Below are 22,877 nucleotides of genomic sequence, written 5' to 3'. Positions count from 1 at the left end.
TTGGCTGTGTCCTATTGAAGGGTGAACCTTCACCTTAGTCTGAGGTCCTGAGCGCTCTGGAGCAGGTTTTCATCTCTCTGTACTTTGCTCTGTTAATCTTTCCCTCGATCCCGACTAGTCTCCCAGTTCCTGCTGCTGAAAAACATCCCCACAGCATGACGCTGCCACCACCATGCTTCACCGTAGGGATGGTGCCAGGTTTCCTCCAGACATGACACTTGGCATTCAGGCCAAAGAGTTCAATCTTGGTTTCATCAGACCAGAGAATCTTGTTTATCATGGTCTGAGTCCTTTAGGTGCCTTTTGGCAAACTCCAAGCGGGCTGTCATATGCCTTTTACTGGAGTGGCTTTCGTCTGGCCACTCTACCATAAAGGACTGATTGGTGGAGTGCTGCAGAGATGGTTGTCCTTCTGGAAGGTTCTCCGATCTCCACAGAAGAACTCTGGAGCTCTGTCAACAGCATTTACAACAATAACAGAGACATCTTCCGTCTTCCTCCGAGGCGATTGGTTACATGGACTAGGGATGGAAAATGGAGTCCTCACGGCCTAGTATTTATCTGTGCCCTTTGGTGTGTGGGTGAGTTCATTAGGAGAGTGATATACAGTGGACCGGTAAGAAATCAATACCAGCTCTGTGTCCCAAATGGCACCCTTTACCATATATAGTGCACTACTTTTGACCAGGGTCCATAGGGGTCTGGTCAAACATAGTGCACTATGTAGGGAATAGGGTGACATTTGGAACACACCCAGGTCTGCTGAAGTGATGAGGGCAACATGGAGTGGCACACTTTCCTCGCTGTTATATGTTGTTTTCGGTAGCTCCCTATTGATCTAGCTTGGCTAATGACCTCAGGGCTGTCTGAGGTGCTGGTCTTAGCTCGTTAAGCAATACTGCAGAATTCTGCAGGGACCTGTGTAAAGCTAAGACATGGTGTTAGGGTTCCAGGGACATAGTGTACATATACAACCTTCAAACCTTAATCGTTAGTACAAGTTTTTAAGCCCCTTTGCTCACCCTACTATCCTGGGGCAGTATTAAACAAGCCCTCAACGTGAGCAAGACAAAGGAGATGATCGTGGACTACAGGAAATGAAGGGCCGAACACGCCCCCATTCACATCGACGGGGCTGTAGTGGAACGGGTTGAGAGTTTCAAGTTCCTTGGTGTCCACATCACCAACAAACTATCATGGTTGAAACACACCAAGAAAGTCGTGAAGAGGGCACGACAACGCCTTTTCCCCCGCAGGAGACTGAAAAGATTTGGCATGGTTCCCCAGATCCTCAAAAAGTTCTACAGCTGCACCATCGAGAGCATCCAGACTGGTTACATCACCGCCTGGTATGGCAACTGCTCGGCATCTGACCGTAAGGCGCTACAGAGGGTAGTGCGTCCAGGACCTACAGTTGAAGTCGGAAGTTTACATACACTTAGGTTGGAGTCATTAAAACTCATTTTTGAACCACTCCACACATTTCTTGTTAACAAACTATAGTTTTGGCAAGTCGGTTAGGACATCTACTTTGTCTATGACACAAGTAATTTTTCCAACAATTGTTTACAGACAGATTATTTCACTTATAATTCACTGTATCACCATTCCAGTGGGTCAGAAGTTTACATACACTAAATTGACTGTGCCGTTAAACAGCTTGGAAAATTCCAGAAAATGATGTCATGGCTTTAGAAGCTTCTGATAGGCTAATTGACATCATTTGAGTCAATTGGAGGTGTCCCTGTGTATGTATTTCAAGGCCTACCTTCAAACTCAGTGCCTCTTTGCTTGACAACATGGGAAAATCAAAAGAAATAAGTCAAGACCTCAGGAAAAAAATTGTAGACCTCCACAAGTCTGGTTCATCCTTGGGAGCAATTTCCAAATGCCTGAAGGTACCACGCTCATCTGTACAAACAATAGTACGCAAGTATGGGACCACGCAGCCGTCATACCGCTCAGGAAGGAGACACGTTCTGTCTCCTAGAGTACTTTGGTGCAAAAAGTGCAAATCAATCCCAGAACAACAGCAAAGGACCTTGTGAAGATGCTGGAGGAAACAGGTACAAAAGTATCTATATCCACAGTAAAACGAGTCCTATATCGACATAACCTGAAAGGCCGCTCAGCAAGGAAGAAGCCACTGCTCCAAAACCATCATAAAAAAGCCAGACTACGGTTTGCAACTGCACATGGGGACAAAGATCGTACTTTTTGGAGAAATATCCTCTGGTCTGATGAAACAAAAATAGAACTGTTTGGCCATAATGACCATTAAGTTTGGAGGAAAAAGGGTGCTTCTTGCAAGCCGAAGAACACCATCCCATCCATGAAGCACGGGGTGGCAGCATCATGCTGTGGGGGTGCTTTGCTGCAGGAGGGACTGGTGTACTTCACAAAATAGATGGCATCATGAGGAAGGAAAATTATGTGGATATCAGTCAGGAAGTTAAAGCTTGGTCGCAAATGGGTCTTCCAAATGGACAATGACCCCAAGCATACTTCCAAAGTTGTGGCAAAATGGCTTAAGCACAACAAAGTCAAGGTATTGGAGTGGCCATCACAAAGCCCTGACCTCAATCCTATAGAAAATGTGTGGGCATAACTGAAAAAGTGTGTGCGAGCAAGGAGGCCTACAAACCTGACTCAGTTACACCATCTCTGTCAGGAGGAATGGGCCAAAATTCACCCAACTTATTGTGGGAAGCTTGTGGAAGGCTACCCGAAACATTTGACCCAAGTTAAACAATTTAAAGGCAATGCTACCAAATACTAATTGAGTGTATGTAAACTTCTGACCCACTGGGAATGTGATGAAAGAAATAAAAGCTGAAATAAATCATTCTCTCTACTATTATTCTGACATTTCACATTCTTAAAATAAAGTGGTGATCCTAACTGACCTAATACAGGGACTTTTTTACTAGGATTAAATGTCAGGAATTGTGAAAAACTGAGTTTAAATGTATTTGGCTAAGGTGTATGTAAACTTCCAACTTCAACTGTATATACTAGCTGCGCCACTCGGGAGGCCATTAATTTGACATTTTATTCAAATAACATTTTTTCCTATATTTTTTGTCAGTCCACCAGTAATATCGTCTCAAAATACAATTAGCTATTTTAATAGCAGGCCTGTGTTTACTTCCTGGAAAAGTCTCTTGATGATGCAAAATGCATCATCATAAGACTTCTTGCTCTTGCTTGATTTTTGGGCTTCAGGGCCCAGTAAAAAACAACAACATTTAATCCAGATCAAAATTATCCTGTGTTGGGTTAAATTGTGCTCCCCCTTCAGATTTGGTCCCTCCTTGTTCTTCGGTGCAATTTTAAGCGATAACTGAACATAATGCTGCAACACAGATCATGTTATATAATCTCATGATGTGGGCAATTTTTTTATTTCTGTGTCCAAAATGATGGGGGAACAGAATTTTATGGGGGATCAGGATTTAGACAACACAGGATCATTTTGTCCTGGATTAAATGTTTTGAAAAACTGGGCCCAGGAGGCTGAAAATACTATCTTAAAAAACTTGAACAATGACGTGGAATTTTGTTGCAATGTATCAAAAGTGGACTAATGAAAAATATATGTTTTTTTTTGTTCTCGAGTAAAGTGTCCCTTTAAGGGTTATACATCCACCATCAACAATTCATATTACCAAAAAGCTTAAAAGAAACAAGTTTCTGAAATAATAAACTGATGGTTCTGGGAACTCATTGTGATTGTATATTACAAGTAAGGTGCCACAGGTAACAGATAGAAAGAGAGTTGATTGTTTTCTTCGTCTGCCTGTGTGTAGTGAGCCTTTGATACTCCAGTGAGGTCCTGAGGGAGAAAATCAACTCTGACAAAACTAGGCCACAGAGTTCTACAGCGGAGAGTTTCTATGACACGGGTGACTGAAAGCCATAATCTCTCTCTTTCTCGCTCTCTGTCTCTCTTTCCCTCTCTCTCTCTGATGGCTCAAGAGGAATTATTCTAACTTCTCATCTTCTCTCTGCTCTCTATGAGTACATTGAGTATATTTGTACATTTCAAAGGGGTCAGGCATAGCCTACGAAGTCAAGCCACATTAGTAGCCCGTTTTGGCTACTCACACCATAGGCTAGCTAGGCTACTCTCTCACTGTCGCGGGGGGAACCCAGGTTATAACTCAAAAGCCAACGCTGGAATGCAAACACACCAATGTGGCTGCACTGTAAACAAACATTGGCTGACCTGCTCCCCATGACTGCTGCTGACTTCCTTAAGATTCCCAGTGCCAGGTGCAGGTGTAAAAAACACATTTGTGGCAGGAGGCCTTTGTAATTTTAGAAATGTACAAAGGCCTAGTGCCGTCAACGACGATAGCAGGCTGAGGTTAATTTAGAGCCAGATCATCTAAGCTCAGGCTCCCACAGCTGGGTCGTATTCATTAGTGCAAAATGTAGCAAAAAGTGTTAGAACGGATTTCAGTCTGTTTTCTTCCGTTTGTGCCTAGTGAATATGACCCTGGTGAGAAAAACATGGATTGCTAGAGCCAGGGAAGTGTGAAAAGAGGGAAGAGAGGGAAATAAGGGAGGTCATACGGTTGTTTTCACTGAAGCACACAGTCATGCAGAGTGGGTTTGGTCTTTTCGGGACACAGCTGTGTTTACCCCTCACACATCACTTCAAGACCCCAAGACCAGAGGGGCAGCCGGGCAGGAGCCACTACCATGGGCCCCTGTGGTTATAGTTGAATACAGAGCAGAGATACAGATGGATGGACTCTAGATCATTGTTTCCAAAACCTCTCCCAAAGTACCAGCATCAGTGCTTAACAAACCCCTGCTCGAGGACCCCCCGCTATTCCACATATTGGATCTATTCCAGTACTAGCACCCCTGATTCAACTCATTAAAAACGTTGACCAGTTGAATCAGGTGTGCTAGTACAGGAATATATCAAATAAATGGAACAACTGGGAGTACTTGAGGAAACGTCTGGGAAACACTGCTCTAGATAATGTAACCCAGAGCTATATAGATAGATAGTTTGGCAATTGCTTTTGCAAACCTCTTCACTGAGGGGGCCAGCTGGAGGCCAAGATGCGACCAATATCGACAACGACTATATCCTAAACATTTTTTGCTTATAATCATAATATGATTTGCCTGCTTAATTGCTTACACATAACTTAAAATGGTCTGAAGTGTTTTCCATAACCCGGTGACCCAGATGTCAGGACACCAAATTCTAGGTCAGGAGCTGACAGTCCAACCTTGATCTTGCTAAACTGCTGAATTTCACTCTCTGTATCATGAAACATGACAAAGTAGCAGAAATCTCAAGAAGTCTCACTGTTCTCATTGTTCAAATGAAATGTAGTAATAATATAATGTTCTAAAAATGTTTCATTAAATAATAAACAAATTATAACCCCTTAAAGGTAACCTTACTGCAAAGTGTTACCAGAACAGGATATACACTGCTCAAAAAAATAAAGGGAACACTAAAATAACACATCCTAGATCTGAATGAATGAAATAATCTTATTAAATACTTCTACTTTACATAGTTGAATGTGCTGACAACAAAATCACACAAAAATGATCAATGGAAATCAAATGTATCAACCCATGGAGGTCTGGATTTGGAGTCACCCTCAAAATTAAAGTGGAAAACCACACTACAGGCTGATCCAACTTTGATGTAATGTCCTTAAAACAAGTCAAAATGAGGCTCAGTAGTGTGTGTGGCCTCCACGTGCCTGTATGACCTCCCTACAACGCCTGGGCATGCTCCTGATGAGGTGGCGGATGGTCTCCTGAGGGATCTCCTCCCAGACCTGGACTAAAGCATCCGCCAACTCCTGGACAGTCTGTGGTGCAACGTGGCGTTGGTGGATGGAGCGAGACATGATGTCCCAGATGTGCTCAATTGGATTCAGGTCTGGGGAACGGGTGGGCCAGTCCATAGCATCAATGCCTTCCTCTTGCAGGAACTGCTGACACACTCCAGCCACATGAGGTCTAGCATTGTCTTGCATTAGGAGGAACTAGGGCCAACCGCACCAGCATATGGTCTCACAAGGGGTCTGAGGATCTCATCTCAGTACCTAATGGCAGTCAGGCTACCTCTGGCGAGCACACGGAGGGCTGTGTGGCCCCCCAAAGAAATGCCACCCCACACCATGACTGACCCACCGCCAAACCGGTCATGCTGGAGGATGTTGCAGGCAGCAGAACGTTCTCCACGGCGTCTCCAGACTCTGTCACGTCTGTCACGTGCTCAGTGTGAACCTGCTTTCATCTGTGAAGAGCACAGGGCGCCAGTGGCGAATTTGCCAATCTTGGTGTTCTCTGGCAAATGCCAAACGTCCTACACGGTGTTGGGCTGTAAGCACAACCCCCACCTGTGGACGTCGGGCCCTCATACCACCCTCATGGAGTCTGTTTCTGACCACTTGAGCAGACACATGCACAAAGGCGGAGGTAGCAGTCCTGCTGCTGGGTTGTTGCCCTCCTACGGCCTCCTCCACGTCTCCTGATGTACTGGCCTGTCTCCTGGTAGCGCCTCCATGCTCTGGACACTACGCTGACAGACACAGCAAACCTTCTTGCCACAGCTCGCATTGATGTGCCATCCTGGATGAGCTGCACTACCTGAGCCACTTGTGTGGGTTGTAGACTCCGTCTCATGCTACCACTAGAGTGAAAGCACCGCCAGCATTCAAAAGTGACCAAAACATCAGCCAGGAAGCATAGGAACTGAGAAGTGGTCTGTGGTCACCACTTGCAAAACCAGCCCTTTATTGGGGGTGTCTTGCTAATTGCCTATAATTTCCACCTGTTGTCTATTCCATTAGCACAACAGCATGTGACATTTATTGTCAATCAGTGTTGCTTCCTAAGTGGACAGTTTGATTTCACAGAAGTGTGATTGACTTGGAGTTACATTGTGTTGTTTAAGTGTTCCCTTTATTTTTTTGAGCAGTGTATAATACTATGCTAATTGGATAGGCGCCTATTGGAAAGACAATAAAATGACATTGTTGTGTATCGACTGGCAAATGTTTTAATGACTGCACATGCTCACAGTGAATTCTTCAGACGTGGTGGTGGTGTGCCAAGTACAAACATGGAGACACAGTATAACTGGGAACACTAAACACATACAACCCGCATGGACCTTCAGGGTTTGAAAATCTCTAAACACAGTTTGAAAAAAGCAAACGTCCTCTTCAAAGAATGTCGTCTTGAGAGAAGACAGACGTGTCGTAACGGCTGAGTATTTCACCCCTCTGATTCAGTGTTTCCCAACCCTAGATCCAGGGACTGACATGGCGGGTTGCTGCTGACCATCAGATAGTAAGTTGACACCGACTTCTGACACAAGTCTCAAGTGTTAATTTTAGTTTTAATTCAAATGGCCCTCCAAAGAAGAGGACCATCAGCAGAAAAAGTTTAGAAACAGTGTGGAAAACATGTGTTTTTGGAACTGCTCTAATTAACATAGTGCCCGGACACCCACTCAACTGCTATACACACATATGTACAATATAATGTGATTTTAAATTACAGTCTTTGAACGGGTTGTTCATTTACAAACACTGAGTAATCTCTTCTATTGCAGAGTTAGGCACACGCATTTCCACTAGTTTCAACCAGTGTTTCCCCTAGCTAGAGCAGCCCTCCACTGCCTAAATTGTTTTGTCATCCATTGGTTTCAATTTGTAATTTTTATCAAAGCTGCCCTAGATGTTGCTTTGAGGGCTTTTGCATCCCGCCTAAGGAAGAAACTAATATAGGGGAAACACTGGGTATACAGTTCTCATGGTCCAACTTTGGGAACCTTCTGAAAGTTGTAAAACTGTCCACTGGCCATTGACATCAGTTTAGGAATGAAAATGTACTGTAGGCTACTGTCTTTTGACCACTAAAATAGGTCACGCAACAAAAAGACAGAAGTCAAATTCGGACCTCATCAAATCAATTGTAGTGCAGAGTAAGCGGCCCTGCCGGGATGCATAGTTGGGCTTTCCTCTCCCTCTGTCAGTTACAACTGTCAGCCCAACCACTCGCAGCTCCTTCAAATAGTTTTTGTAACCAAATGAAAAATGACAACAAAAACATCCATTAAAATAGCTCATATGAGGGGAGGGAAATGATCTTGAGTGTTTTTAACACCTCGCCTTTCCATTCTCAGGTCCGAAAAAGTGTTTTGACTCTCCATTCTCGCGTTGTTTCTTTCGTTCTCCTTCGTTGGGTCCTATTCCGTTCTCCCCTATCCGCTTCTCCCCTTGTTGATGGCGAACTAATGCGGCGGCCATCTTGGTTTTCCAGGTCTCAGAGGTGTGAGGAAGTGGAGAAGCAAAGCTTGAGGGTGTAAGGGTTGGAACCATCTGCAGGTGGAAAGACAGAATAGGAAGAAGGGATGAGGAGAGGATAAAACATACATGACTTGCACACACGTTTAACTCTATACATTTACTTTGTGGGGTGTGTGTGTGTGTGTGTGTGTGTGTGCGTGTGTGTGTGTGTTTTTGTGCGTATGTGTGTGTGTGAACATTTGCTCTAAATAATCATGTGTTGACACTAGTCAGTTTGAGCAATGCCCTGGTGGCATATTTCATGAAGCAGAAGCAGTAAGTTAGCCAGCTAAAGATTCTGAAACCACTCCATATAAAAGGCCAACTTATTAAGTAAAGTGTTACAGAGTGTTCTTTTAAAGAGACAGGATCAATGAGTTATCGAGCTAACTTTGATAAAACACTCGGTAGCAACATTTGCTCTATACATTTTCTAGATCACAGGGGAGGTAGCCTGCAGGTATAATTGTTTACTACTTGTTATAAGCATGCACAAGCCTTTATAATGTCTTATAATAACGCTTATAATATGTCATGTATCTTTATGTATCAACATTTCAACTGAATGCCTGGTATTTACTAGTCAGGATCATGTTTCCAGTTTCAAGTTTCAAGTTTTAATGTCACATGCACAAGTACAGTGAAATGCCTTTCTTGCTAACTCAAAGCCCAACAATGCAATAATCCATAACAATGTATTACAAAAAAACAAAACAAAAAACACGAGAAATAAGAATAAGAATAAGAAATAATAAATAAAGTAACAATAAAGTAATAATTAAGTAAGTATACTATATACAGGGAATATTTAAAAAGACAGTTCCAATACCATATTTACATGTGCAGGGATACTGGGGTGATGGAGGTAGATATGTATAGGGGTAAGGTGACTTGGCAACAGGATATAAGATAAACAGAGTAGCAGCAACTTGCATGTGAGTGGGTGTGTGGGTGTGTAAAGTCAGTATAAATGTATGTGCATATTATGTGTGAGTGAGCAAATGATGGAGTGAGTGTTTGTGTGTGTGTTGTGTTGCCTCAAGGGGTTACTCCTTATATTCTGTATTCTGACTATTTCCAGCTAACTGGGACCTTAGGTCTGCCACCCCCGTCAAGCTCTCTGTATGACAGACATTATTATTACAGAAAACAAGGCTTTCTCCTGCAATTTTCCTTCTCTGCCACTAAACAAATAATGAAAGCACACAATGGAGGTGTTTGGGGGGTGGGCTCCATTTTTGTTTTGCCTCACAATAAAAATTGTTTTAAAAGTTACGTCTATTGGCTTTTGTTTGCGTTGTCGGCCCGTGTGAAGGTGAATACCTGCTGTGTAAGGGAGGAGCACAAGTGAAGAATACAACAAAAATGTATTTAACTTGTATTGTAGTCGAAAAATAGAGAGAGTGAACAACTGTGAACGATGATGAAGACCAGTGATGAAGAGGCGTCTAGCGGCTAGCCTGGCGTGTTGATTCAATTTGGCATTGTCTGGATGGCTGGCTGTATATGGGGGACCGAGTGGCGTCATGGTCTAAGGCACTGCATCGTAGTGCTAGAGGCGTCACTACAAACCCGGGTTTGATCCCGGGCTGTATCACAACTGGCCGTGATCGGGAGTCCCATACGGCGGCGCACAATTGGCCCAGCGACATCTGGCTTAGGGGAGGGTTTGGCCGGGGTAAGCCTTCATTGTAAATAAGAATTTGTTCTTAACTGACTTTCCTAGTTAAATAAAAATCTCACAAGAGAGAGCCCCACCTTCACAGTGGCAATCTCCAGGATGAGACTTTTCCACAGAAATCCTGGGGTCACTGATGAGAGGAGTGACGACTGTTACTGTGTGAATTAAATTGTAGTGTTTGTTTCAAGAGCTTATGAAGAGCTGCACATTTTGATATGCATTCTGGTTTATGTATTTTTAAAGTAACTGGATTGAAATTGTATATTGGGTTGACTGGTTATCAGGCACATTCCTGTTGTCCAGTCATAACATTCAAATTGAGTTGATTAGATATGAATCTGGGTGTGTTTTCCTGCCTTTTGTTTTCACTAGCAAAGTGCTAAGAAATGTTTATTCAGGTTGGGGGTGTGTTCCTGCTTGAATTTGGTTAAAAGGGCAGTGAATTTGCTCATACTTTGAGAACTTGCTACCAAGCTCCTGTGTGTATCAGACACACATCGTTTTTTCTCTTAGAGATGATTCTGAACGGAAGTCTTAGCCTGTTGGTGATAGTCATGTACTCTGTGTTATTCTGTAATGTATCATGTATTTCATGTACACTGTAATTGTTTGAGTGTCAATTATTTTGTGACTGATACATTATATTAGTTGAATTGAGTAAATCCATTCCTCGTTTTACAGAGTCATTATTTGATTGACTATTTGCCTTTAATTTGATAGTTGTTAATTACACTAAACACATAGCACATGCTTGGGTACCAACTTGACATCCCTGAGCTGCTTGCCTCAATAAATTAATGCTAGAACATTGCATTAGCTATTTGTATCTAGCCTCTTAATAATTGCATAATAGTGCAAGATAGACACATGTTCATTATAGTCATACTGAGTCGGTGATGCAATGATTCACTATCTTGCTAGATCCTTCAGAGACGCACAGGGTCTGTTGCATTTATTCACATAATAATGGCGTCCGATTGATAAATGTAGTTTATTATTATTCATAATTTCTACACAGCTACATAATGATGACCCCTCATCCTCAGTCGATGGGGATTTCCACCAACCGATGGGGATTTCCACCAACCGATGGGGATTTCCACCAACCGACAGTATGACTGGGAGTTCTATTAGGGAAACCCCTCAGAAGAAGTGTAATGCAGCCTGAAGCATGGAGTAAAGCTAAGCACCTGTCAATGACATGCACAGGCTAGCATTACTACCTAGCTTTATTCCATGCTACAGGTTAGAGAGACTTGAAAAAACAATGGTTTACATTGAAAGTCAGTTAGCCTGCGTTTAGACGAGCAGCCCAATTCTAATATTATTTTTTCACTAATTGGTATTTTTAGCAATCAAATAAGCTCTGAAAAAGATCTGGTGAAAATATATTTTTAGATGTGGCCTACAATATCAGAATTAATGTTAACATATACAATTCAACTATCTTATAACAAATGTTTTGGTTCTATGCAATCATACTGCACTAGTCAGCTATTGAATATTACCATTATGCTTGGGTAGCATAGTTGTTTTGTTAACCAATAAGAGTCTAAGGCCTGTCTAAGTTGGGGGAGGGGGGTTCTACTAAGCTATATGTATTTGTTTTAAGAAGGTCATACCAAGAATCATTTAGCTATTTGATTTTGATTTTATCCCCCCCAAAAAATATATCTATATTTGCTGAAAAATTATTTTGGGCCTTACTGCTATTAGTCCATTCAAACGTATTGAATAACAGATTCACTACATGGAACAACAGACAGTCCCCCAAAAAATATAAAAAGGAAGTTTTTCTGAAGTGTCTCTCAAATATCTGAGAGATATAAGAAATATATATATATATATATATATATATATATATATATATATATATATATATATATATATATATATATATATATTTGTACAGGTATTTAACCCCATACTTTTGGCATTAAACAGTCTCCATATACAGTATACTACTTAAAAGAGACAGAGGAGGTGGCATGTGTTGTCTAGTGGTTATGGCTGCAGTCTCTGGCACACATACGGTGTTGGCATAGGTGACACATTCTCTTTCTATCATTCTCTCATTATCTCTCGCTCTTTTCATTATGTCTCGCTCTTTTCATTATGTCTCGCTACTTTTCTGTCATTGAAGCAAGCATTCTTATGTCATTCACTTCGGAGTAGTACACAGTACTTACTTGGTATTCTGATCTGGTGGTGGTTGAGGACTGTTAAAACCTCCACAGCGTGTGTCTTGTTGTCAAATTCGAATAAGCCTGAGATAGTTTTGGAGCTGGCTAGAAGGGAGAGGGAAAAACATCAGCCAACTTCAAAAGATAGTGATGGGAAAAGACAACATGTGAAACTGATTGTTAATAATACATAACAATATGTCGGTAACGCTTTATAATAACTTTCATGAATAGGCATTAATAAACTATAAACTATTCATAAATAAGTATTTCATCATTTGTAAACATTGATACGCATTACAATTCATAAGCATTTACAACATGTATGATAATTCTGAAAGCATTTATAAACATTTATAGAAAAGCATTCATAATGGTCTATTCATATCAATGATAGTAGAATATTATTTATCTATTTCCTTATTAATTACATTTATAATCTAGGTGCCTAGCTGTTGCGGACACATTCATTAGAAAAACAGCTGAATTGACTCATGTTATATAACGTCCATTTAGACCAACATAATGAATGAAATGAGCACTTACGTTTTGCATCGAAGACTTTGAACTTGATGAAACTGGGTACATCGTGCTCTGTACATAACTAACGATAAAGCACACAACAGAAAGGGTTCAGCTATTGCGTCATTGCTTCATTCAGTGTTTTGTATACATAATCCACTAGATGGCGATGTTATGATATGAATCTCAACACTGGACAATAAATAGGCTACTATAGGCCAGTGTTATTCAAACCTGGTATTGGAGGGCCACGGGGCTAATGTCTGTCTGATGCCAAATAACTTGACATATTGCAAACATTTGAATGCCTGTTTATAAAAAATGTAAGAACAATCTCCCCACTTGCGTCCTCTCTACCCTATAGGCAGGTGTCTCCTGTTACCCATTCTCAGGGTCATCCAAACTTTTAATTCCACTATAGAAAGGGTTCAACCTCCCCTTACCCCCACCTCCTGCCTCTCTAGACATCAGTCACCATTCCAGCCTAAACACCCACCCCTCCCTCCCTCCATCCCCTCCACACCCACCCTCTGCAGCTCGTCCTCAGTGATGCAGGGCGGGACATTGTAGAAGTGCAGCACAGCGGCGGGCGGCTGGATGATGTTCTTGGACGCCTGGCCCACGCTGCTGAAGCGGTTGTTCCGGGTCATGGCGAAGTCCTTGTAGCTGCTGCTGCCGTCCTCCAGCTCAAACACCTGACTGGGGATGACCGCGTGCTGCTTGGACACACTGGAGGGAGGGAAAGATCGAGGAAGGGAGGGAGGGATGAATGGATGGAGCAATAGGTAGGTAGGTAGGTAGATAGATAGATAGATAGATAGATAGATAGATAGATAGATAGATAGATAGATAGATAGATAGATAGATAGATAGATAGATAGATAGATAGATAGATAGATAGATAGATAGATAGATAGATAGATAGATAGATAGATAGATAGATAGATAGATAGATAGATAGATAGATAGATAGATAGATAGATAGATAGATAGATAGATAGATAGATAGATAGATAGATAGATAGATAGAGACAGACAGACAGACAGACAGACAGACAGACAGACAGACAGACAGACAGACAGACAGACAGACAGACAGACAGACAGACAGACAGACAGACAGACAGACAGACAGACAGACAGACAGACAGACAGACAGACAGACAGACAGACAGACAGACGGGAGAGAGTGTGTAACAGAAGGAATGATAAACAAGGGAAGGGAGGGATGGGGGAAGAGAGAAGAAGAGTAAAAGGAGAGGAATCAGAACGCAACTGATAGATTGCCAGCCATAGAGAATCTATATGTAATTCTATGTTTGCAGCTCTCCTATAGTGGGTGAACAAAAAGAGAGCATGTTCAATGGGGTTTATACATCCATGAGGCCAAGGCACAGATAGGGATAGGAGGAGTAAACATGAAAAAAACGTTTCCGACCCTCTAATAACAAATTGGCTCTCAAGGGCAGAGGGGAGCGAGAGGTTAGGTACGTATCGGCTTAGTGCTGCGAGAGACTAACTCCCAACGGGTTGAAGGTGATTTATGAAATGCCCTTTAGGTTTTACAATGCTATGCAGTCTCTCATTCAGAGGCCTAGATATAGAAGAGTTGCTATGAGAGTGCCGTTTTTAACATGCTATAATTATTTGGGCATTTGTATTGTAACATGCTATACTATTTGGGGCATTGTTTATAACATGTTATGGAAAAATATGTATTTCACAACATATAGCATGTTACAAACAACGCCTCATATGTTGCAGCAATGTCTTCAGATTGGCTATGCAGTCAGATGCTGGTGGACCGTCCGCCAACATAATGAAACGCTTTTGAATTCCTTGCGGCGGGGTTTAAGCCCAGCGCAGCTGAACGAAGCCTCATCTAAACTGGATCTAGCAGCTAAGGCAATTAATTATTCTGATGGATGGAGGCTGCCAATTCGATAGGACAACGCAACGCAACCCATACAGAGCCTTTGAACAGCCAACGCTGTCGAGACAAATAAGGCCTTTGTGCACCTACTCTGTCCTTTTTTCATAACGCTTTGAAGATTCCAAAACCCAAACTTGCTAAGTAACAGATTGATGATAATGATGTTTCTAAAGTAAATGTTGAAATGTTTAATCTAAATGTAAGAATAGTATATTTAGGTTATAAATTACAACATTTACTTAAGGAACGTTTTATTATGTAAGGCCAAAATAAAGAGTTACAAGTTATGTAAGCCAAACTATACATTTTTGTTTCTGTTGCTTTAGCGAAAGCATGCTGTTAAGTATCATGGCATAGGCCCTTTTAAAATCATTCTAAAATACTCATTTCCTTCCTTTCTATAAGTAATTACTGATCTAAAACTAGATGAAACCAAGGGGACCATTAGGTTATAAGTATTCAAACAATGTCTCTTTCAAGAAATGGCCTCGCATCCTCTCTTCTTGCCTCCTTCTCAAAACGCATTTGAGGAGAAGATCCAAGGTGCTTCCCTTACACCTGTTCTTCCAATGTATTTTGAGAAGGAGGCAAGGAGAGATGACCCGAGGAATCGAGGAAAGATGAACTGAGAAAGAGAAATGTCATGCTCATCAAGCTAGGGTTCACGGGGTGGGGGTCAAAGGTGAAACATGTAGCCTCCTCACCAGACGTTGAGCCTCTTGCTGAACACCTTGATGCTGTTGAGGTGTGTGATGGATCGGTCCACAGCGTACTCATCTCCCATCTCTACCAGTGCGGTGCCTGGGACGCTCTTCATAAACTTCACCTGGGGGCGTAAATAAGACCGAATGGCATCACTGTGAATCCATACAGACCTTCTGATATTCTACTAGGTGACGCTGATCTTGGGTCAGTTTTGCATTTCCCCTACTAATGGCTTCTCTTCGAGTACGCCAGTACTACTCCAGTACCAGCACACTTGATTGGTCAACTAATCACTAAGCACACTTTAGTTTTTATCCGCGTTTAAACAGAGACCAAATGGAATAAGTCTCAATCTAAAACATATTATGGTTCAGGATTCAATTGAAACAAACTGGTAGGTACTCCCCTCACAGTGGTAGGTTGCTGGCAGTGATTCTGTAACCAAAGCTACTGCATAAAGATTGCCATGGCACCTTTGATTGCATCCAGCCCCTAGTCACACTAGCTGTTACTCTACTGCCCTCAACCCTCTCATTTAAAGCGGCAATCCAGGATTGATACATCAATTTTTTTGACTTTTAAATGAATGACGTTTGAATTGCAGACTGTAGCTTTAATCGCGTGCGAAAACAGACGCTGACACTGACCTTCTCGATATTCCCGTACAGGCAGAAGAGGTTGAAGATGCGGGTGCAGTTCATCTTGGCGGGGTGCAGGCCGCTCACCATGGCGACCGACGAGCTGGAGGCGTGGCCCATATAGGAGGAGGTCTGGGGCAGGGGGTAGGCCACCACCTCCTGGGCGTCATGGGGGAATCTCCTCTTGTACCTGTTATTGCTGGGCAGGGGCAACAGGGGGCAGTGTGACCCTGGAGAGTGGGAGAGAGAGAGGGTGAGGGGGGAGAGAGAATAAGACGATGAGAGAGAAAGTGAGAAATAGAGAGGGAGCGCGCGAGAGAGAGAGAGAGAGGGGGGGGGCAGAAGAGAAAGAGAGAGTTAGATAGAAAGAGAGAGGCAGAGAGAGAGAGAGACAAAAGATAGAGAGGGGGAGAGAGAGAAAGTGAAAGAGAGAAAAATAAATAGTGAGAGAGAGAGAGACAGAGGGTGGCAGAGAGAGAGCGATAGAGAGAGAGACAGAGGCGGGCAGAGAGAGAGGGAGAGAGAGAGAGAAAGAGAGTGAGAGAGTGTGTGTGAGAGAGAGGGAGTGACAGAGGGGGCAGAGAGAGAGAGAAATATAGAGAGAGTGCGAGAGTGCGAGAGAGACAGAGGGGGGCAGAGAGAGAGAGGGAGAGAGAGAGAGAGAGAGAGAGAGAGAGAGAAAGAAAGAACAAGAAAAAGCTGCCACAGACATATGATGACCTTATTTGGGATGGTTGAGATGACAGTGCAAACTTCCCCCCTCAGCCCCCAGCCCCCCATGAAGAAGGAGAAAAAATTCCAGCAGTACTAAAAAAGGTCCTAGACCATTTTCTACACCACTGCACCCTGTTTCCCCTGGAGATCTCGCTAATTACCAAGTGCCTTCAAGAGCGGCCGCATCACATCATCACGCTCTTTCCAAACCCCCGACACACACATATACACACACACACATACACACCAATGACTGTATGACACACACATACGCAGACACCACCCCTCCTCCCCATGTTTTTCCATCCATCCAACCTCCACCATCTCCTCCAGATGTAAGTGTCTGTGGGTGACAGAGCTTAATTACAGGATACCCAAAGCCCAGCTGCACAATGACAGTCACAGAGAGAGAGAGAGAGAGATAGAGAGAGAGAGAGAGAGAGAGAGAGAGAGAGAGAGAGAGAGAGAGAGAGAGAGAGAGAGAGAGAGAGAGAGAGAGAGAGAGAGAGAGAGAGAGAGAGAGAGAGAGAGAGATGGATGGATGGATAAAGAGAGGAATGGGAAAGAAAAGAGATACTGTAGACGTGGTGAGCCAGATAGAATGATAAAGAGAGAGAATTAGAGATTCTGAGAAAGAGAGAGATGAGTCTGAGAGAGGGCTACAGAGAAAGGGAGATGCTGGGAGAAAGAAAGGTGGAAGAAGAGAGAGATGAGGAGACAGAAAGAGAGGGATCGAGAGACGGCGAAAGAGAGATGAGTCAGAATGAGAGGGATAAAGAGAGAGGGAGTGTGTGTGTGCGTGTGAGGGAGAGACATGAGACAAAAAGAGAGAAAGAGAGAAAGAGCGAGGGAGGGATGGATAAAGAGAGGCAGCGAATGTGAGCGACACTGACCATAGCCGTTGTCGCTGTAGGAGGACGGATGCTCTCCCAGAATGGCCTGGCGTTGCCTCCCCTTCCCTCGCTCTGCAACACAGACAGAATACACAGTGAAAGGCAAATGTAAAGTGACAAAGCCGCCAGGTGCCAACTGCACATCCACCCACTCAAAATGCACAGACACTCACATATACACGGGGACTAACAGACACATGCACACACACGCGCACACATGGGACTAACACACACAAGACTAACACACGCTCACATACACGCACTCACACAAACTCACGCACACACACACACACACACACACACACACACACACACACACACACACACATACATTGGCACATTTGCACGCCATAAACCATAAAACCACTCTACGCAAGCAGATTAGATTTAGTAACAGCAAAGCTAGACACTACTTGACACTTTTGGTAATTGGTATAACAGCAAAACTAGACACTTTTGGTTCAAAGTTGTCCTTTCACTTCAAATGACAAATGTCTCTTCCTTGGCTGACTGAGCCTGGTTGAATTGCAGAGGAATGATAAAACAGTGTTTTTTTGGGAAGAGGGGAGTGTTAAAATGACAGTTAAAATGTCACAGTTACAGTTCAATGGCCTCGGGTGGAAACATTGACCCAGACATGAGGGAAAACGCATTGAAAAAAGGTACATTAAGCACCCTTCTAACCTAATCCTCTTACTGTGCACCAGGAAAAGGACAAAACAGAACAAAGATAAGGGTATTTTTAGCCTATATTTTCCCCAATGCAGCTTACTCACAGAGTCACAGACAAACATTTACATTTACGTCATTTCTTATCCAGAGCGACTTACAAATTGGTGCATTCAACTTATGATAGCCAGTGGGACAACCACTTTTTTTTATTATGGGGGGGTGGGTAGAATGATTACTTTTATACTATTCCAGGTATTCCTTAAAGAGGTAGGGTTTCAAGTGTCTCCGGAATGTGGTCAGTGACTCCGCTGTCCTGGCGTCGTGGGGGAGCCTGTTCCACCATTGGTGTGCACTCGAACTAAAACCGAAGCATATGTAATGTAATTGTTTTTATGTAAGGTGTCCCGATCAAGTTACAGACTACTATATGGAGCATTGCTGGAAACAGCCTCTGTCATTGTTAGCCTGGTCCTATATCTGTTTGTTCTATATACCTCTATGGGGCTTTGTGTGTACAGCACAAGCAGATATAGGACCAGGCTACCTCACTGCATCCCTTCCTCATCAAACAAACGTCATCTAAAATGAAAGGGTTCATTAACATTTTAGAGGTGTTGGGGGAGCTGGTGGCGTGAGTATTTCAATGATATATGCACAATCATCAACTCAGTGAACCCTGTTACACTGAGGACTTGAGAGAAGTGTGTGTGCCAGACTGCGTGTGTGTATGTGTGTGCGCTGTTGCGCATGCACGTGTGTTCGCATGCACGTGTCTTTCAGCGCACGCACCAACGACTCAACCTGTGTTACATCATTTTAACGTCATTTCAAAGTCTAATTTCAACAATGCGAGAGAGAACTGGTGATGCACACGCAGACACAAACGGAAGGTGCGGCGCTGAGTTAAACGAGAATGCATGCCTTCCTCTCGCCAGCTCCCGCAGGCCGCGGGGGACCAAGCTCATGCAGAGCTAAGCTAATTGGTACAAAATGTGCAGTTAGGCGGGTAGGAACCGGTGGGATTGGTGGGTTGCCATATTTGTACAGAAACCATAAAGAGAGGGGAGAGGAGAAGGATTAAATGAGAGGAGAGGAGGAGTGACCTTGATGCTTGCGCTGAGCCGACAGGTTCGCCATTCACCTGACAGAGTGGCAGAGAGAGAGAAAGAGGGAGGGGGGAGAGAGTGAGGAGACGAGAGAGAGAGAGAGAGAGGCCTCTGACTATGACGTCATCCCAGTAGTTGGGATAAATCTATCGAAATTGTATCTGCCCACATAAACCTGGGAGTACTTAGGGGATCAATAAATAAAAAACTATAGAGCGACAAACATTATACTGTGAAACGGTTTTTAAAGATAAGGGGTAAGAGATGTCTCTTGTGACATGTCTCTTGTGTCTTAGTTAAATGTTTAATAAGGCATACATCTATTCCATCTATTTACAGGCTGTCCTTCTCTATGTTTGTATAATAAGCTACTGTATATACACCGAACAAATCCTTTTTGAAGAGCATCTGATATGGTAAGGGCCTCAAGTGCAAATATAGCATTTCAGTTTCCCCAAAATGCAAGCTGATTAGGATTTAAATTTACCGTCTGCGGCTCAAGAGGATTATGTGGGGCTGTTTTATTTTCCGTTTTCTCTGTTTGCACTAAAGGGCTTCCAATCCATTATTATTCAGCCTTTTATCATGTCAGCATTATATTTTCAGCCTCTTGCTATTTTTCTAGTTGCTTGTCTCTCTCCTTCCTCCGGTCAATAAAAACAATTGGAAGCTGACCACACATCTTCAACTCCACGGCAAAAAGTCCTTGACGCCGTCAAAGTCAAACAGACCTTCAAATCCAATACACGGCAAGGCGATCGATTGGAAAGCAGCCCTGGATTGTGGGTGATAAGACATTGTTTACCCTCCATTTGTGGAGAGAGAATGGGAATCCGGGCTGGCGTGTCAATCACACCGTCCAACTGATGTTTAATCAAGCCCAAGTCACACAAAGCAGGCTTTCTGCTTGGTTAAAATCCATGCTCCCATTTATATTAATATGATTATGGGCTGTAGTCTATCTACGGCACCTCATACTGAGGACATATTGTTGAAGCTTCCCCAGTACATCAGAGCTTCAAATTCAGAGACCAAGGGTTCTCTTTTATTGAGCATTGTAATGCTATAATATTTGGTGTGGGGACATTGCTATTGTATACAGTTGAAGTCTGAAGTTTACATACACCTTTGCCAAATACTTTAAACTCAGTTTTTCACAGTTCCTGACATTTAATCCTAGTGAAAATTCCCTGTTTTAGGTCAGTTAGGATCACCACTTTATTTTAAGAATGTGAAATGTCAGAATAATAGTAGAGAGAATGATTTATTTCAGCTTTTATTTATTTCATCACATTCCCAGTGGGTCAGAAGTTTACATACACTCAATTAGTATTTGGTAGCATTGCCTTTAAATTGTTTAACTTGGGTCAAATGTTTCGGGTAGCCTTCCACAAGCTTCACACAATAAGTTGGGTGAATTTTGGCCCATTCCTCCTGACAGAGCTGGTGTAACTGAGTCAGGTTTGTAGGCCTCCTTGCTCGCACACGCTTTTTCAGTTCTGCCCACAAATGTTCTATAGGATTGAGGTCAGGGCTTTGTGATGGCCACTTCAATACCTTGACTTTGTTGTCCTTAAGCCATTTTGTCACAACTTTGGAAGTATGCTTGGGGTCATTGTCCATTTGGAAGACCCATTTACGACCAAGCTTTAACTTCCTGACTGATGTCTTGAGATGTTGCTTCAATATATCCACATAATTTTCCTTCCTCATGATGCCATCTATTTTGTGAAGTACACCAGTCCCTCCTGCAGCAAAGCACCCCCACAGCATGATGCTGCCACCCCCGTGCTTCACGGTTGGGATGGTGTTCTTCGGCTTGCAAGTTACCCCCTTTTTCCTCCAAACATAACAATGGTCATTATGGCCAAACAGTTCTATTTGTGTTTCATCAGACCAGAGAACATTTCTCCAAAAAGTATGATCCATGTGTAGTTGCAAACCGTAGTCTGTCTTTTTTATGTCGGTTTTGGAGCAGTGGATTCTTCCTTGCTGAGCAGCCTTTCAGGTTATATCGATATAGGACTCGTTTTACTGTGGATATAGATACTTTTGTACCTGTTTCCTCCAGCATCTTCAGAAGGTCCTTTGCTGTTGTTCTGGGATTGATTTGCACTTTTCACACCAAAGTACGTTCATCTCTAGGAGACAGAACGCGTCTCCTTCCTGAGCGGTATGACGGCTGCGTGGTCCCATGGTGTTTATTCTTGCGTACTATTGTTTGTACAGATGAACGTGGTACCTTCAGGTGTTTGGAAATTGCTCCTAAGGATGAACCAGACCTGTGGAGGTCAAAAAAAAAAAATCTGAGGTCTTGGCTGATTTCTTTTGATTTTCCCATGATGTCAAGCAAAGAGGCACTGAGTTTGAAGGTAGGCCTTGAAATACATCCACAGGTACACCTCCAATTGACTCAAATGATGTCAATTAGCCTATCAGAAGCTTCTAAAGCCATGACATCATTTTCTGGAATTTTCCAAGCTGTTTAAAGGCACAGTCAACTTAGTGTATGTAAACTTCTGACCCACTGGAATTGTGATACAGTGAATTATAAGTGAAATAATCTGTCTGTAAACAATTGTTGGAAAAATTACTTGTGTCATGCACAAAGTAGATGTCCTAACCGACTTGCCAAAACTATAATTTGTTAATTTGTGGAGTGGTTGAAAAACGAGTTTTAATGACTCCAACCTAAGTGTATGTAAACTTCCGACTTCAACTGTATCTGTATATCAAATTAATATGCATCGATTCATTGGTGTAGGCTCAGCAAAGTCAAGGTCTGTTATGAACAGATTCTATAATATTTTTACCAATTGAGTAGTAAGATAGATAGATGACAAAATGAAAGATTAAAGGGGGGGGATTAGCAATAGCCCTTTCATCCATGTTGCTTTATTCTCTGGATCTACTCAACACTGACAAATCCAAGGGTTTGAGCTTGCTTATTGTATTTCAATATTTTGTGTCAGCATTTGTACCATGCAATGTAGGCTACCATGGCCACGGCAAAGGGATGAATGCTTTTATTTTTCAAAGACTGGCTGTATTAGATAAAAACATCCAATGTTCAAGGACAGACTGATAGAAGTGGAGGCATATTCATTTTTGCACCTCTGTCACTCGGTCGCGTTGTTGCCATTGTTATCAACAAACGTTCTACAAATGCTGCAGCATATTGATGTCTGATTTTTAATGCTCAGTTTTTCTGAAGGGGGGCTAATGACTGTTTCGTCAAATGTACACTATAGTGACCTGGAAATACGATGACATTGCTAAAGTAGACAAATAATTTGTACAAAACAACTTTGCCATCATTGTCGTCAAGTTTATTTTAGAGAGATGGCAATTTTGCCATCAGCTAGAAAAGTTTGTCAGAAATAACTAGCAATGCTAATGTTAGCTAGCTAAAATGCCAATGCTCTCCCCTCAATCTTAGCAAGCTAGCTAGCTAAAGTTTTACTGTATCTAAAGTCAATCTGGTGACA

General features: G+C 42.6%; 1 protein-coding gene across 1 annotated transcript in view; it reads right to left on the bottom strand.

Annotated features, from left to right (window-relative positions):
• Positions 1–7,371: 7,371 nt before the first annotated feature.
• The window catches only part of LOC311131167 (heterogeneous nuclear ribonucleoprotein L-like), a 66,773-nt gene continuing 51,267 nt past the window's right edge, over positions 7,372–22,877 (bottom strand). The window contains exons 7-13 of the mRNA XM_084164011.1: positions 17,612–17,683; positions 16,014–16,234; positions 15,366–15,487; positions 13,256–13,457; positions 12,753–12,810; positions 12,213–12,311; positions 7,372–8,375 (exon numbers count right to left, since the gene is read on the bottom strand). Of these exons, the coding sequence (XP_084020137.1) occupies positions 8,320–8,375; positions 12,213–12,311; positions 12,753–12,810; positions 13,256–13,457; positions 15,366–15,487; positions 16,014–16,234; positions 17,612–17,683 (830 nt within the window). The 3' untranslated portion in view covers positions 7,372–8,319. The remainder of the gene's footprint in view (positions 8,376–12,212; positions 12,312–12,752; positions 12,811–13,255; positions 13,458–15,365; positions 15,488–16,013; positions 16,235–17,611; positions 17,684–22,877) is intronic.

The sequence above is a fragment of the Coregonus lavaretus genome (assembly GCF_964263955.1).
Source record: "Coregonus lavaretus genome assembly, chromosome: 6".
Classification (NCBI taxonomy): domain Eukaryota; kingdom Metazoa; phylum Chordata; class Actinopteri; order Salmoniformes; family Salmonidae; genus Coregonus; species Coregonus lavaretus.
The sequence above is the reverse complement of the archived record's forward strand: the minus strand, read 5'-3'. Positions and strand labels throughout refer to the sequence as shown.